Source organism: Staurois parvus, unplaced genomic scaffold (genome assembly GCF_062004578.1).
Source record: "Staurois parvus isolate SC_StPar_1 unplaced genomic scaffold, SC_StPar_1.0 ptg000005l, whole genome shotgun sequence".
Lineage (NCBI taxonomy): Eukaryota > Metazoa > Chordata > Amphibia > Anura > Ranidae > Staurois > Staurois parvus.
In genome coordinates, this window is record NW_028317801.1 from 6,613,925 (window position 1) to 6,632,837 (window position 18,913).

The 18,913-nt window shown below is 37.6% G+C and overlaps 1 protein-coding gene across 1 annotated transcript in view; it reads right to left on the reverse strand.

Annotated features, from left to right (window-relative positions):
* The window catches only part of PTPRN2 (protein tyrosine phosphatase receptor type N2), a 1,146,107-nt gene that overhangs the window by 171,354 nt on the left and 955,840 nt on the right, over positions 1–18,913 (reverse strand). The window contains exon 13 of the mRNA XM_089694046.1: positions 16,521–16,733. Within this exon, the coding sequence (XP_089550172.1) occupies positions 16,521–16,733 (213 nt within the window). The remainder of the gene's footprint in view (positions 1–16,520; positions 16,734–18,913) is intronic.

The window sequence follows — 18,913 nt, forward strand, 5'->3', positions numbered from 1 at the left end:
TTGTGACAGAACCCAATCAAAATCCTGTTATTATACCCTTCAACATCTACATATCCCATGTTTATTTAAACCAAACAGATACACCATTGACTCATGGTTTCTCTGATATAAATGTGCCCGCATACATGTCCATTAAATTGTAACAATCAATAAAACAATTTAATCATTACACAAGCCGAGATAACAGCATACAATGACTATCTAGGAAGATTATCTAATTGTTGCAGACTATCTGGCCTTTCCTATGGGAAACATTACCAAGGTTTACCAAATGACAACTTAACAAACCGATAGCTCTTTATAGGACTATTTATGTGTGGTTCTTGCAAAAGTAAGCACAATTACATTTATACAAGCTCTACAAAAGATGTCTAGATTTTCACAGAAGCCATTTAAAGGGCACCTATTATTAACAGATACAAATGGATTTAAAAAAAATTAAAAATCAAACAGTATCGCTAATTTGGCAAATTTCTCTCAGTAATGAAGTGCTCAGTTTGTTGCATACAATGGAATGTGCATGATGATGCATTTGTATCTACCATTTTTTTGCTTTACATTGTCCAGTGCTGGAAGACATAGAAGGACACTTAATGGGATGAGTCTGTGACTCACCAGCTGTCACATGTCCTATAAACAAGATCATTCATCCCCCTACTGTCCTAATCCTCCACCCTGTGTGTCAGCTGATGCATGAATGCATCTGTCAGGTAAAGGCATTTGATAATGATAGTGTGCATTGGGTCGGCCAAAAATGTGTAGATATCTTATCTTTTTCAATGGGAGATAAGTGATCTGCCTGTCCTCTAAACAACCACTGCACACTTGGACCCACCGTGTTCCTTTTTTTCCTATTTTCATCCTAGTGGACAAGTAGTGGTTTCCTTTTTTATTCTGTTTTTTTTATTTAGTTATTGGTTACAAAGTTTTTAAACTACACTTGAAGATTCTTAATACTGACTCCACAGAGTATTTGTTGTATCTAAGCATTGATTATTGGCTGTATGATAACCCTAGGATATGAATTTTGGTAGAGATGCTCAGACTGAATGATTGATTAGGCCATGATGACCTCATAAAGGTTATTGTTGAACTGTTCATAGATTATAGAGGATGGTTAACTGACTGTCCCCAGGACATCTGCAAAAATTTTTTTACCTTGAATGCTCAACTCAACTGAACCTACAATTACAATTACTTTTAGAGCAGAGTTGCTGGAGCAGAATGGTGGCAACATGTTATGAGTTATAGGTGCATTCCCACCTTTTCTTTCTGGTCCAATTGGACCTAGGCCCTAGAAAACAGTGGTCCCCACCTCCCACAGCTACTTAAAGTGTTACTAAACCCACCACAGTAAAATCAGTCTGTATATGCAATAAAGCGTGCTTGTTATACTCACTGTGGAACCTAAGGGGTTAATCCTCTGCATTGTGTAAAAAGGCTGTTTGATCCTGACTTCTCTGATCCTCCCCTTATTGCAGTGCCCCCCTCCTATCTCCTGATAAGACATATTGTGTGGAGTCACTCTGCACATGCTCAGTTTGGTATGTATTGCTAGAGAGGTTTTTTTTTTTTTGTTCTTGGGAGAGTGCAAGTGATCAGCACAGGGCCAATCAACACTGTTCAGACACAGGTTAGGGGTTCTGCATCCTCCTAGAGCAGAAATAAAACTCCTCCTACAATCTTTAACCAGTGCTCTGCTGAACACTGGTTAAAGGTCACAAGACTGCTCTAACTGCTGATGGGAAAAGGTATTTAGCAGTTTATAATTACTAAAATAATTGCATTTCCATGTTCTGTGTACTGTGGGAGACCAGATATAGTGAATGCAGGGTCCTGGGTATAGTAACACTTTAAATAAAAAAAATATTTAAACCACTTGCAGTTGTTGCTGTTACCCTGCATGGGAAATGACTAAAACCAAAATACATTGGAACTATTATATTTTATGTCTGCTATGCAAAAATAGCATACACGAGGGCCTGTGGACACTTCTGTATAGCTCTGTATCATCAGCTCATGGTTCTGGTAAAATAAAAGACTTAAGGAGTTGCAAAATAAAAAAATTTACATGATACTATAAAATACCAGCGTTATGATCTCCTTTATTTGTAATAAATTTGGTGTGTTATTATCTCGGCTAGATGGCAATTCTACCTGCATCCAATTAGGTTTTTTTTTTTTTGAAAATCCCTATTAATTAAAGTTTTTTTCAGAATCTTTTCATTCTGATAGTTTTAATCATTTTGCTATGGATTTAAAGCTGGAAATTGTGACATTTTGTAACTGCATAAAACACCTGGAAAGATGTGGCCCAGTATGCCATATACACTTGTGGCATGATGACCAAGCTCTTAAATGATGCTAATATGTTCCACTAAATGGGTCCACTGCTGGCAATGCAGAAAAGTTGATTTGAAAGCATTATGAACCGTGGAAAACCACTGATGTGCTCAGTATTAGTCTGAAAGGGTGGTCAGTGACAGAGAAAATATTACAGTATTTTTAGAGTTCAAACACAAAGGCAGAGACTTCATGCTGTGCTGCAATGTGCTGAAAACTCAGGGTGACTTCAGCACAATTGCATCTAAAAATAGGGAGGGGAAAGACATTATCGTAGATCACACCAAACTACATAATGAATAGCAGCTACATACAGAGGAAAATACATAATGGAAGTCACAGTTAAAGAAGGCCTATTGTCTTTTGACATAGCAGCTAATCATAATGAAATGTAACATTCACAATTCTCCCTTCAGATATTTTAAAGCATGAGGGCTATTGCTTTTTAGCTTTTTTAAGGGATTAGCTTCAAATTCATGGTGAGTAAAGACACATCCAAAAATATTCACTAAATTATTTTCAATAAAGATAATACAAACACTTGTTAAACGTTAAAGGCAACAGCTCTGAGGTTAGTGCATGCTACCCCTGGAAAATAAAAGGAGCAGAAAGCCAGTAAGGATGAAAGTATAGGCATAGAAGGCCATTAGACAGCTGTAGTACCCACAAGCAGATGGCTTGAAACTGTCGGGTTATTTGGTGATTATTTGGTGATTTGTGCAAGTAGCAATTGTACTTGGCAAATGCATTTGGCTAAAATGCATGTAACTGTAGATACATAGGGGTTGATTTACTAAAACAGGTGAGCGCAAAATCTGGTGCAGCTGTACATGGGAGCCAATCAGCTTCTGAATTAAGCTTGCTCAATTAAGCTTTGACAAAACAACCTGGAAGCTGATTGGTTTCTATGCACAGCTGCGCCAGATTTTGCACTCTCCAATTTTAGTAAATCAAAATTTTGCTTTCCCTCTTGCACTAAACTGCACAGCGCCAGATGTGAACCAGCCTCATTGGTAATAATGTTCTCCCTGTGCCTGCGTGGGTTTCCTCCCACACTCCAAAGACATGCTGGTAGGTAAATTGGCTCCTGTCTAAATTGGCCCTAGTATGTGTATGTATGAATGTGAGTTAGGGACCTTAGATTGTACGCCCCTTGAGGGTTAGGGACTGATGTGAATGTACATTATATATGTAAAGCGCTGCATAAATTGACGGCGCCCTATAAGTAACCGTAATAAATAATAAAATAAAAAAGAATGGAATTTCTACCTGACATTGATTTATATACAGCAAAATGCATGAGTTTTTGTTACATGGTACAACATTACTGCAATGAAACTGCTGCTTAAAAAAAGCGTGCTTTAATGTGCATTGTGTTCTGGTTGTTGCAGAACACTGAAGCAAGTGAAGTACAATAAAAAAGAATTGAAAAGATAGACAAGGAGGAGGACAGCCCAGTCAAGTGACCTGTCAAATCATCTGATCAGCCTCTCCTCTAATTATGCAGTTTTCTCTGTAGTGTTAACCCCTTCATGCCAGCCACCTCCTGACCCTTTAAGAGTTCTAAAAGCCGGGGGGCGGGGCCGGGCATTTGGGTCATGTTACCACTGTGATTGGTTGTCACAGCGATCACATGATCGGAAAGCTCCAATCACAAGTATGCATCAGGAGCTTACTAATCCCTGCCAGCTACTGTGCTGCAAGCATACTGAGACGTGTAGAGAGTGCACTCTCAGCACGGTAAGTTGTTTATACAGGGCCACATATATGAGGCCGCTCCCCGATAGACTCATTTTCTGAATCACTAGAGAAAACGCCTTCAAGATAAAGATTACAGAGACAAGGAGATGTGGGGGCTCAAACGTTTTACTGTAGGACCCCCATAGTAATGATTATTAGCATTAGCACAGATATTCTAGCATTTTACAAAATTTCTGCAACTGCTAGCCAAATACTTTTTTGTTTGTCAAAAGATAACTGTCCTTTTACCATTAAAGTGATATGTAAAGGTTTTTTTTTTATACTTACCTGATTCTTTACAGGGGGCTTTCTACAGAGCAGCATTGAATCTCTTCTTTTTGGGTCCCCCGTCTGTGCTTTTGGCCCCTCCCTCCTGCCTAATGCTCTCATAGTAAGCAGCTTGATATGGAGGCACCCAAGCAGGCTCACTCCTGAGCCACTGCTCTGTGTGTCCATTCACATATGGAGCGTTGCTCAGCCCCACCCCTGCTCTCTCCTCATTGGCTCACTGGCGGTGATTGACAGTAGGGGTAGGTAAATAGCTACCGCTGCTGTCTCAGCCAATGAGGAAGGAGAGACCTGGGACAGCTGGGGTTCTCATGCACATTTCTGGATTGAGATGGGTCTCAGGTAAGTATTGGGGGGGGGGCTGGGGGCACTGCTGCACACAGAAGGCTTTTTACCGTCATGCATAGGATACATAAAGGTAAAAATACATGAACCTTTTCAACCACTTTAATGTACTTAGGCTCAGCATCATCCAGGAATTTCAAATGTATTTATGATGTAAAATATACTGTGCATAGCCACACCAGTCACCTCATGTCTATAGGGACCTACTGTGTTTCCCAACTCTAGATGGGTCATATATTTCAAATTGCCAGAGGGTTGCAAAGCTAAGTGGAATAACCACGGTGCAAAAGAAAGACACTATGGGGGAGATTTACTAAACTGATGCACACACAGTTTGATGCAGCTGTGCATAGTAACCAATCAACTTTCAGGTTTTATTGTCAAAGCTTAACTGAACAAGCTGAAGCTTGAAGCTGATTGGTTACTATGCACAGCTGCACCAGGCCATTTGTTTTCCCTCTCTCAGGACCCGGAGAAAAGCCTGACACAGACTCTGTGGGCGCGCCGAGCTCGGCGATTTCCGTACAGTGTCGACGCGCGGCTCGCCCAGGACTCGGCAATTTCCGTACAGTCGGGCGGTGCCATTTTGTTTGTGTGAGCGGAGTGGCGGAGGTGTTGTACAAGAGAACAAAAGGAGTGTGTGAGCGGCGCGGCCATGGACGGCATTGTTACTGATGTTGCGGTTGGTGTTAAGCTGGCTGCTAGTGGTTGAAGGCTGGAGACGCTTGCCATCATTGAGGGGAACCCTGGGAGGAGTCTGTCCTTGTAGGATCGGTTGATCCCTAAAGCGAGCTGGCCCTTTGGGGTCTAAGTAAGGAGGTGAGGGGGCATTCTGACTTTTGGAGGATTGTCACTTGTGAATCACCTACACAGCACGACTATTGCATGAGAGTGAAGTGGGAGTACCACTATATGTGTTACTATTTTTGGGACTATTTAACCATTTGTCCACAGTTGGTTTGCACATTTTTTGTGTGTCATTTCACAGTATTGTGTAACGGTTTATATTTCACTATGTGCACTGTGTATCCCCAGTGATAGGGGATTCACGTATTACACAATTATTTATAATATACACTTATTTATTTATATGTAGATTTCCCTGATGTGGGCATCAAGGGGATTGAGTATTATGTATTAAGTTGGTTTATTTTGATCACTATTTCCATATTTATTTATTCATCATTTAATTTTGTCAGCGCTGCACTGTTGTATTTATTGGTTTATGCACCAGATTTTGTGTGCACCAGTTTTAGTAAATATATCCCTAATTTTTTAACCTGCAACTGTATAATGACAGAAAACTGGACCTGATCATGATATGGGAAACATTGTCAAAAGAAATAGAAAACTATAAGTAACTAACAATTTTGTTTGTTTGACTTTCAGTGATTAGGCCTCTGAGCTGTCAATACAGGCAGACTTTAGGAAAAGTTATTAATGACAGAAATAAATCACTACAAATGTTGTAAAAAGATACTCATCATACCCAAATTACTCATGAAAAGAAAGAATAACACACTGACCATAAAGCCTAAGATGCTGGAATTCATTTTATCAGGGCTGTCTCTTACAACCTTAAAACATGCTGAGTGGGTAACTGGCTTCCTCTAGACCCCACCTGGAGCCTGTGAATTATTTTGGGAAACAGACTGATATGAATTGCTCATCAATCTCTGCAAATCACTAAAAATGGTATTATATAAAGAAAAGCAATTAAAATAAAATAAAACAAGAACATTTTCCAAACATACACAGTGTAAAAACACACCTACATTTTTGGATATATTTTTCAGACAAGAATTCTGTGAAAAAAAAATCTTTTAAAGCCCCATATACTGTCAGTTTTTTTTATCTAAAATATTCTTTGTTATGCACGTGTTAGTTAATGCAGATGACACTATCTATTTCCACTAGCAATATGACAGATCACCTGCAAAAGCATAGCACAGAGAACAAGAGTTCACTCATTGAGGTGAATAAGGGCATTAAAGAGACGCAATATAATTGCTGGAACTCCAAAAAGCATTAGAGCATGCAAGACAGTCACCTGCAATGAATAAAGTTGTAAACAACACACAGAAGTGGATAGTAAGGATGTTGTTTAGCTAACCAATGTTGTGTCCACATGACAATTCCTTCAGCTCTTTCCATAGAATAGAATGGAAGTAATCCTACATGCATTGACCTGCATCAGCTGCAGCTAGGCTACCTGATTAGGAATAAAATCCTTGTACGTGTGACATACTTATACCATATAAATAAAACAATGATTTGCATGAGCCTTCCTGTACAAGGAAATTCACATAACTGATCTAATTTACAAGTGCTTTAAAAATATAACTAAAAATGGATTGTAGGGCAATAGGGTTTCCTACTGCAAACTATACTGGATTATGAGATACGTTTAGATAGAAGCTTGTTATGGTAAACCTTGTCTCATACTAGCCCTACAAAGGACCACCTGAGACAAAATACTCACTTTGCCTTTGGACAAGAATGATTCTAGTTGCTTAATACTTGAGCACTTCTCTCTCCTGCTTACAAAATTTCAACAACTTAGTTGTACATTGTTCTTTACATACACAACTAGCACAGCCATTATAAGGCATAACTGAACCTGCAACTTTCTATGTTATAGCTTAAAAATTACAGGCCCTGTATTTGTTGGACACGACTGAGATTTCAGCTTGTTTAGAGATCTAGTTTGGCCATAGATGAGTCACACTGAGAATGATAAGTGGTAAGATATCTTTCAACCTGCTGGGACCCAACACAGAACTGACTAGTAAAGCAGTGAACAAGCAGCTATATACGGTACTTCCATCCCTCTGCTCGGTTGGCCAATCACAGCAAAATGTCACTGCTATGAGTTATTCCTATAGTTGTAAATGCAGAATCTAGATAATACATATATGTCCTAGGCCCTGTTCAGTCATTATCACGAGCCAAAACAATCTGTGTGGAATCAGGTATTATATTTACATCTAAAAGCTGCCCATAACCGGGACAAATTCTGAGTAATTTGACCATCTATTTCATACCTAACTGACATATACATGATTCCCCAAATAGATAACAACTACATTTAATTAACTAATTAACATTTAACAACTACATTAAATGGGCAGTTAATAGACTATTTCTTTTGAATTGAAAAAAAATTGCATTTTATCAGTGGCAGAGATTTTCCAACATTCCCATTTTCACAGAGCAACAATGGGTTTGCTGAAAAATGTTTAATGAACAGCGGAGGGTACAGCTTTACCCGCCAGGCCCTGTGTGATTTATTTTTAAAATGACAGATCATCTTAAAATCTTACATTTTCAACAAATTGTTTCCTACAGCCTGATGATTAAAAAACCAAGCGTACTGCTCCTTAAAACAATCCAGCTTTCACAATAGCATTCTAGCTTTACAGTTTTGTCTTGGCTGTCAGATCCAGCTTTTTTGAGCTAGCATAAAATCACATTTCACCATCACCTACAATGTGAAAAGCGTTTTCTGCATTGGTGCCACTCTGCATTGAACGCATGACTTGTCTTTACATGGCACACACTGGCAGGCTCCAGAACTGTGACGCCTACAGTGACAGGGTATTCAAGCAAGTCAACCACGGTCAGGATGTTAATGAATGAAAAGCAGACACGTTTGGTCACATGCAACATGCAGGCCAGTTACAAGCTCAGCGTGATACTTATTGTTCTTCACCAGTGAAACATCAAAATGGAAGATCGGCATTGAGGTTTCAGATTTGATGTTAACAAGACATAATGTCCTATACCAGACTTGCTATTTTCAATGATTTTATCCTTCACTTGGTGATTTTTAAGCATCACTACACATGCACCATGAGCTGGTTTGGATAAAATGTTTTTTCATAACATACACAGATAAATAGGTACATGTGTCAAGAACACTTTAGGCCTGATTTACTAAATCGTGAAGTGAGGTTAATTGCAGTAAACCGATGCGCATTCACATCCAGTTCAGACAAGAGAAGGTCTATTTCTTTATAATTTTTCTACATTTGATTGTGCACTTGTCTTCTACTCGATGCACTGTAAATGATCTCACGTCACACTTTTTATTTCAAATAATGGTGTTATACTAGGTATATCCCTTTTCTGAAATTGCGGTACACAGTGCATACAACTGAAAGGGGTAAATGCATCAAAGTGTCTGTCATTTTAGACAGCCCCTTCCAACACAAAGACATGTATGACATGTTGTACAACACTTGTCTACTCCCCTGCACAGCTCTGCTGCCACAGCCAAAGGCTATCTTAGTAGGACGATACTCCCAGCAGATCTGTATGTCAGATCTGGGTTTTTGTCAGGCAAATATGCCCAAAAATTTGCACTGGGCTTACCCTCTACAGCTTACCCTCTACAATACATGATGAGAAAAAAAGGGATTGTCGTTGCTACCCCATCTTGATAGGAGCAGAACATTTTCTCCAATGACACTTACTGTTTTATGTCTCCATGTAACAAAATATCCAAATGTACCCTTAAAATGCAACATCTGCTCTACTCTAATGACTTGGTATAGTATGAAAATTATATCTTACAAGTTGCTATACAGCAGGAAAGTTGTGCAACCAGTGGATTTGAAACTGAGGTACAACTTCCTCATATGTATTGTAACATGTAGGTTATGAAACACAGGGTAACATGAGGGCCTGCAGACATGGTTTGTATTTTGTCAAACACGGGCTATTTAAAATTCCTGTGATTTTGCAAAGAAACATTCAGAATTTATTATAAACATCAGATAAGAAAATAGTATAAGTATTAAAGAAACAGACTAGCAACTTCCTTAAAAGAGACTGCCACCCTTTTCCCATTGGTGGACCTTGAGAGAGACTGCCACCCTTGTCTCTTTTTGAAGACAGTAAGGGCACATTTAGATCTATGTGTGGAGGTGTCTTTTAAGCAGGTTCAGGTGATTGCCATGCGTCAACATGTTTCCTTTGTGTATTGACATGCATTATTGATGCACATTGATGTGTGTGTTCAATGTGCTTTTCATTTTAGAATTTGGAGGAGATTGTTACATATGTTTTGATGCATTACTATTGACTTCTATGGGCCTCCTAATGCACTAAAATGCAGAGACAAATGGACATTTGGTATTTTTCAAACTGCACTGCACTGTAGCGCTAAGATAGAAACAGACACTATTTTTATGATGGGGAAGTGCATTGCAATACATGCAGTAAAACACAACAGTGCAAATGGGCCCTTATAGAAAGTGTCACATTTTTCTCTTTTGTAAACATTAAGAGAGACTGCAATATTTTTAACTGTTGTTGACAATAAGGGTTTGTTCACAACACCAACCGCACTGCACAACATGCTTTACTGTGTTATGTAATGTACCTTACCACAATGTGCAACAACACATGATACATGCGCTGATACGATGCAGTAGCATTAATTCTGAATGGCACCCCAACATACCTCATGACAGACATGTGTCGAAGTGTCTTGCCCAAAAAATTGTGTATGCAACAAATAAGACAAATACCATTTTTTTGCACACCACAATGCACATCTGTTGGCAAGGTGCATTGGGGTGCCATTCAGAATGAATGGCTCCGCATCACATCAACACATTTAACATTTTGCAGCGGGTTGCAGGAAAGCGTACCTTAAAACAATGCGATTGTGTGACTGGCTCCTAAGAAAGACTTCCACCTGTTTCTCTTCTGCAGACATTAAGAGAGACTGCCACCATTTTGTCTTTCATAAACATGAAGTTCCCACTCTGTACCTAAATTTAAGTATGTCATGTGATGTGTTATGAGTATGTAGGCCAACTGTTACCATTTCCAGGCTTTGTACATTCAAGTGCTTATACCTGTGCAGACTGTAAGCTATGTAACAATTCTGCTACAATGCTGTCCAACCTATTTTCCATGTTAGTTACTGTGTTATCCAAAAGCAAGCAACAAAAAGACAGTAAGCAGACTTCTACTTCATGTTTACCGGAGAGGAAGTCCTTTCACACAAGTGCTTCCTTTAGGACGTTGCTGCTCCCTCCTTCCTTTGCAGGCACACACCATAACACATCCGAGTCAATGGGGTTGATTTACTAAATGCAAAAGGGCCTTCATGTTGCAAGCAAAAATTTCATTTTGCAAGGGAATTTACCATTAGCTTAGTAAATGAGGAGAAGCTCTGCTGACTTCCATCATCCAATCATGTGTAAGCAAAATATTGTTTATTTTACATTTTCCTTGCACTTGATTGGGTATTCTTTGCAAAGTGAATTTTCACCGCAATCACTAAGCAGCCTAGTGAGCAGCCTATTTGCCTTTAGTTAATCAACCTTAATGATGCAAGTCAAAGTAAAAACAAAAAACAAAATACTTTTTTGCTGAATATTGTAATAATCATCATCTGTTTAGCTAGACAAAGAAAGAATCAAGGAACATGATCTCCCTTTTTTTTAACTTTTACCTTCCTTATTGTTCTCTCAAATGTTTTCACTTTACTATGACCCTATTTATGATTGTTTTTTGTGTGCGTTTCTGCTTGCATAAATAGAAAAAAGTTAAACATGTACATGCAAATAAATGGCCCCTTTCAAGTTATGGTAGTGGAATCATTTTTTCTTGGCTGCCTCAAAATGTCTGCTGACTTTAAGATTGATCTGACTAGACTGTAAGTAATTTTAAGATTTTTTCCAGATGTATATTAACATGTTCTATAATAAAAGTGCCAAAAGCTGCCAATCACAGAAAGAGTCAATATCTGGTCTCATAGGGTTTCTGTCATCTTCACACAACTGAGATTACATTTCTGATATCCTAAGAAACAACATACAAGTATCCGAGGCCAGGTCTGTGTACTAATTGTCAAGAGCCCCCCTTTAAAAAAAAAAGTTGCAACTTGCTGCCCTACATTGTACATATTTTTGGGACTTCCTGTCACTGCCCCATACTTTTGTGAAGTATCACTCTTCATGTTTCAGCAGTTCAACATTGCCAACTGACATTTATTAAAAAAAACTCCAAGAAAAGTTAACTCTCCCATTGAGGTATCAGTAGGTGGGCAACTAGTGTATTCAACAACAGCCATTCATAAAACATAATCTCTAGGCGGTGTAAAAAAGCCAACAGGTGACTCTATCAATCTACCAGCATATCCCCAAAACAGACACAGAATTTATTTTTAAAGATCCTGGAATAAAATAATTATTTTAGCTTCTTAAGAAACTGGTGTTTCGGTATGCAGCAGCCTATTAGTACTGGGAATACTGCTACCAAAGCACAATATTCATTGTGGATACAGCCATTTTGAATAATTACTGGCTAGTCCGGCTACTGTTTCAAGTGTCACTGACTCTGCACAGATTTCTGTTTTAGAACTGAAGATTTCAGTGGAATTACATTTTTACCTTCCTATTACTCAATAAGCTTTAAACAGTAAAATTCTTTAATTTGATTTTCAACTCTCTGATCTTGCTACGTATGTCATCTATTCACTTTAGGAATACAAATTTACACACAGGAGTCTCAACTTAAAAAGAGAAATGTTATTGAGCTATGTCACTTTAATGCCAACGGCACTATGTCATGTTACAATTCAATGTAAAAATATCTTTAAAATAAATGTTGCAAGAATGATATTTCAGAATAAAAACTACTAGGAATATTTGAAGAGAAAACATGAAACATATCAGCAGAATAAATTTATTTCATGTTAGATTTTAGACTGTGACTTTAATATGTTATTTGGGGTGACTTTAATATTTTTTTCCATTCTAAGGGCTCACTGGTAAGCTAAAATGTGACAACAATTTTCTGCAATGATGTGAACATCAAAGACGTTAAACAAAGAGAAAGAGAGAGGGGAACAGGAGGGAGACAGCTTCATACACATAAAAGAATTTTCTTTGCTCCGATTCTCGTCTCCTGACATTTGTAGGATAATGAGAGTGCTCTTTAGAGACCTAACTTTTCCATAAAACAGCTATTTTTCCTTTCTTATTTTACATCAGGACCATATATCATCTAAAGTGTGTTATCAAATAATAAATATACACATAGTGGGTTAATTTACTAAACAAGTGGGAACAACCTGTAATATATTACATGTATAAAATCATGTGTGACAGCCATATTAACATGAACGGATAAGATGTGTGGCTGTGAAGACCAGCCTTTTGTGTAACCACCACAAAAGTGGGCTGTATAGCCCTTAGTTTAAGGCTAACACCCATTTTGCCTTAATATATAAAAAAAGTAAATTAAGCCTGCAAATGAATTCTGTGGTTTCATTCATAAATGTGACAGCTGTATCCAGGCTGTAGTGAGTCTTTCAAGGATCACATTATGTAAAACACCTGTTCTACGCCCACCATGCAAACAACTTCTAGCTCCAAACATATAGACTTCCTTATAGTAACTACTACACCATTAGCAAGTATTTGTAAGACATGAAAAACAGCTCTAACATTTTTCGTAAACTGATGCAATAACATGTTATTCGCTGTAAAGTCTTACAAATGATGACTATTATTTAGCATATATTGCAAAGTTTGACAAAAGAAAAAGCAGCATATGCTGAATGGCAAGCTGGTCTGAGGGTTACTGACTGTTGGCCCTTCCGTTAACAAAGGCCACTACACCATATGCTGGCCAACAATTTAATCAAATGGACCGTCTGTGCTACAGGTTATTGCAATGCAAATTTAAGAGAATTAATATTAATATGTAATCAGAAAACATCTATTAAGATTTGTGAAGCATTCTACTATGTAGCTATAATTAGTTGTTCACTATCAATTAATACTGTTGAAACAACATCACATTTTATATCAATATATTTTTAATAATTTTATATTTTGATAGTATTGTGGTTAAACATTCTTCTGTGTTTTTTTTTTTCTTTATCCTATATCCTGAACATGCAATTGGTTTCTACAAAGATACATATATACTGAAATTCATCATGATCTAAAATAATAATGGTTCATGTGTTTAGATCATTTATAAAGGGAAGCTGAAAGAGAATGTAGTCTCTGCCTGTATGATGTATGAAAAGTCCGCTGACATAAGCACATTTTATAACTCTCTTTTTGGTCATATATTGGAAAACGTTATTTCTTTTCCTTTTAAGGTTGCAGCGTAATATAATCAATCATTGCTACAGGCCTTTGCTTATATAACATGCAGGCTTTATATCATTGTAAGGGAAGATCAATATTAAAGCAAGTCGTAGTCAAGGAAGGCTTATTAGGAACATGGGCTGGTGCTACATTTATAGTGAAGGGGTACAGGACATCTAGCACAGATTGTAACAATGCATTGTGGGTGATCTGTCAGCAGAACAAAGAGGAGCTCTCTAGCAAGGCACCATGAGCCATTCTGGAAGCAGAGAGGTTAAAGGATTAACAGGTGCAACATCAAGTCAAACGCCCACTCCTCTGGCATTTTAGCATTTTGAATACGGTAACCTTTGCTATTTCCCCAAGTGAAGGGTGAAGTAATGGGTCCATTCTATCCAGTGTTGCACAATGCAGAAATAAAAAAAATGAAAATGGTTTTCTACATGGGGTGCGGTTTTAGACTGGGATTAACAAGCAGCCTCTTTAACACATGCTCAGCGTTGGCTCTTAATGAACTGATGACAGAGCAGCAGGGAGGTTAGGGAGGTGGCGCGTCAGGTGAGAATGGGTTGAAATCTGCATTACCCAAGGCCAATGTAGCAGCACTAAGCGGTGCTGATCACTGAGGCAAGTCACACAGGCACTTTTCCTAATCACCTTTAATGGGAGCCGTGACAACTAGCATGTGTGCTTAGAGCTTCTGTTTACAAGACACTCCCAAGGCTTGTTTATCTCTTCCTAAAACACCATAACAATAGGGGGAATAAAATATGGGCATATAAAACAAATTGCAAGGCATAATAAAAATGTTAATTCAAATATAACATGCTCCTGGCTTGGCCAGCTTTCCTCAGCTGAGACTTTGTCTAGCATAGAATGGCCAATGATGAAGATGAATAATAATAATCAACCTAATTTTTGTAATTATAATTTTTTAATATAGTTTTATTTTTTATATAACTATTTTTAAAAAAACAAATTCATTATCAGATAAATCAATCAAATAAAATGTAATAAAAAAATAATAATTGTGTATGTTTAGATGAGAAAAAAGGTCATCTATTGTGCACATTTAAGCTGGTCTGTGTACGTTTGTTGCAAACTGTGGGAGTTCCATTTTCTAACAGTAATAAAATAAATCTTTCCATTATATTTCAAACCTTCCAGCATAGTATACCGTATGTAAAAAAATGGATTGAATTTATATATTTTTGCAATGTTTTTAAATAAGATTTAAGTGAAGAAGAATATTATTTTCAAAGTTAGGCAGACATATGTTGTCACCAGTGCCATAATTCCAGTATAATTTATGTAGTGTGTAGATTCCAGATTATTAAACAAACCATTACTCATTATAAAATCAATATCAGCCTAACCAATATGCCCCCAGGAGGTATAGCCAAAAGGTCACATAGAAAACATTTTTCTAGGTTTGATTTTAATTACATATATTATTAATTGGTGCTGTCAAAAGAAGGTTTTGTGCTCTGTTAATTTTCAGGAAAAGGCATTTCAGCTTTTTCCTCTTTGTTACATAACACTTAGCAATTTTAGAGCGACTATATACCAAACTTCACTCACAATCTTAGTTCATTAGTGACGTACTGTAAATGAGTAGTTCAGATATTTAAAAAAAAAAATCTATTTATCTATCTATCTATCTATCTATCTATCTATCTAAACAAAAACACACACACACACACACATATATATATATATATATATATATATATATCTCAAATAAACACATAAACTGGCAGACATGTTGTTATCTTGGGATGATTTGAAATTTGGGATTTTGAAATTAAGAGAAATTAAGGAGAGACCTACTCCTTTAGTAAATCAGTATACACATTCTGGCCATCATGAATACATAAATGAAAGGAAAAAATGCAATAACCTGACACAAATGATAGAGAATATTAACTATACTCCGGAAGCATCTAAGACTACAAATTATGTGATAAGAGTGCAATTTTTATAATGGACAAACAAGCCTGTGCTTTTTTTAAAGGTAAATATTATATATATATATATATATATATATATATATACACACACACACACAGATAGAGATTTTTCTTAGCAATATATAGTAAAAGTAGACCTTTGAACCTGATTGGACCATTGTGCCAGTGTACAAAGTATTTCTGCATAAATGTACAAATTATTTGTTTAGTGCAAATAGAGAAAACTTTGTCTACATTCTGCTATTCAGCAAAACTGCACAATGTAATTCACAGCAGTAGCAGTAAAACCACAAATGAGGCATGTAACATAATAGTGTTTTAGTGCCCCTTACAGAGCTTATTCATTAAAACCTGTATTTAAATTATACATGATCTCTTGCAAGGCGCATTACATAATATCACGCACAATAAGTTATCAAATTTATCCAAAGGGTCATTGCTCATTAACATCTACCTTGATGGCTGGATTGCAAACCAAAGTAAACTGCTTACAGGATTTTTTCATACCAGTAAATGGTATGGTATGTTCTATATTTGAAACATTTGAAGAAGCTTCATATTAGCAACAGTTACCAACAGTTTTATATAAAGTAAGCTAACTTTAATTATTTCATGAAAATAAATTTAAGCCTGCAGTCTGTGTACAGACCTAGAATGAATTTTCATCCAATAAATAAGTTAATCAGATGGGTTATTGGAAAATAATTCTTACCTGGTAAGTGTTGGTGGCATCTGAACTGCTGTCACCTCCCAAGGCTGAGAGCTTCTCCTTGAGTTTGTGATGGGACCGGTGGCGCAGGCAGTAGATGACCCCAGACCCAGAGAGGATCCCAATGATACAGGCAATGGAGATGAGAGTGAGGATAATAAATTTAGTAGAATCTTCTTCCTCCAAGCGATGAGGCAATAGCTTCAATTTACTTTTCTGTGGAAAATGACAGAAGAGGAAATAAGTCCTCCTCAATTTATTATGAGTTATCACATCAAGCACTATACTATCAGGTAAAGGAAAAGGAGCAAGTGATATATCACAGACCTAAAACAACTCAAGAAAAAATAGAAACATTATGGAACATCTAACACTGATAAGCTGAAATAAAATTCTATTTATAAAAAAACAGTCACTATTTACTAGCAATTATCTACATCTTACTATTAACTAGCTACCATCTGTCATTTTAAAGTGCTAGATTGCCACAACTCTGAAAAAAATATGCAAATGAAAAACATTGAAACTATGTTAATTTCAGATTATAGTGTAATGTGAAGGAAATTAAAGAAATAAATAGGTAGAAATAAGCAAACTGCTAGTGACGTATAAAGCATTTTAAAGTGCCACATCATAAGAAATAATAAAGTAATTAACTCACAGTCCTGAAATAATAAGCAAGGGTTATGAAAATTTATCAGACATAAAGGTGATTATGGAAATGCACTGCATAAACATAAGTGCAAGGAAACCTTGAACTGAAAGGTCAGGCATTTTAAAGTGCCAGATATTAAGTAATAGAAATGATCAACCTTAAAATATTTATTCTACGTAAAACACAGACAGTGTAGTCGGTAATATAGTTCCAAGCAAATTTAAACATTTAGTGTAAATAGGTTGTAGTGTAAAAATAAAAGTACAAATAAACTGGTACCATGATGCCAGGTATTTTAAAGTGCCAGATTTTGAAAACTGTTTTATTCACAGCCTTATTGTATAAAGTAAATGAGAACATTTTTACGCTGTAACTTCACTTAAAAGTGATTATACAGAGTAAACAGAGAAAATACAAGGAAACTGGTACTGATCAGTCACACATTTCAAAATCCAGGTTTTGGGATGCATTGAGAAGCATACTTGTACCTGGTGAGAGGAGACAGTGAGAGGTAGTACCAATCCAGTGATGAGAGTGCAATAGCCATCAGGAGCAGCACACAATCCCTGTGCTGCTCTCTCCTTGCATCCATGCGTAAAGTTGTCCAATAATTCCCCCTCATTAGCTTCATTATAAAGGTGTATTAGCAACAATTAAAAACCCAACAGGAAAAAAAAGTGAAAAGCCTGGGCAGGCAGATTGCTGCAGGGCGCTGTGGGCACCCTTCCCCACTCACAATTAGCAGAGAAATGAATTGGGGAGCAGCCCTGCCTGCTACAAGATGAGGACAATTAGCAAACTCTTTTCCAGCACCTCATTTCGCGTGCTAACAAAATGGATTTTTCCCCATGAATGCCTGCCTGGTCTATTCATTATCTCTTGTCTATTAGTAATTTTCTGCTCCGTATTCAGGCGGCCAGCCTCTTAATGTCCTCCTGTCTTGCAGTGTACACAGTGCCTCTTATGTGAGACCCGGTCCATTTTTATCTTGGCACCATAAAGGACACCGAAGCAATTATCGCCAGTCTTGACTGTAAAAGCTTGTCATTAATTAGCCTCCTTGCCTTCAGTGCAGTGGATTAGCTATTGCCTAGGCTGAGTTAATGGAAATGGACATTCAATAAGACTCCCAAGCTTCTTCTCGGCTGGTTTCGAAGAAGGAGGAGGAGGATTGTTAGGTTTGGCAGCCCCGGGAGTTGGATAAAAAAAGAAGGGAGGGAGGGAAGAGATCGAAAACCCCTTCTAAAGCTAAGCAGAATGAATCTGAGATGCATGTGTGCTTGTAGAATCCTTCTCATTGTCAGAGGCACAGAACAAGTCTCTAGTGGCCCCACCCTGCCGAGCGATCCTCCCCTCTACCCCCTACACACTGCTATAGCCATGGGTGTGTACCCCTAAAACACAGCCAGCCCCCTGGACCATACGACACTGTCACCCAGTCACTGAGCAGAGGGGGATCCCTTATTGTGATCCACCCCTTCTTCGCTATTGTTTTCCCAGAGCTGGATAACTGTTATTTCTAAGTGATTCACAAACCTGCTGTCATTCAGGGGTTAAAATTAACATTCTGTGTGGAACTGGTCTCTTGTAGTAAGAATCGCTCACCGGTCCCTAACACAGAAACCACTACAAAGGGACAACTTTCCCAGATCCTCTATAGTGATGTCACTGCACAGTCTGTCAATGCCCAGGGCGATCCTTCTCTTCACCAAGATTTATATCACACTTTATTGTCGATGAG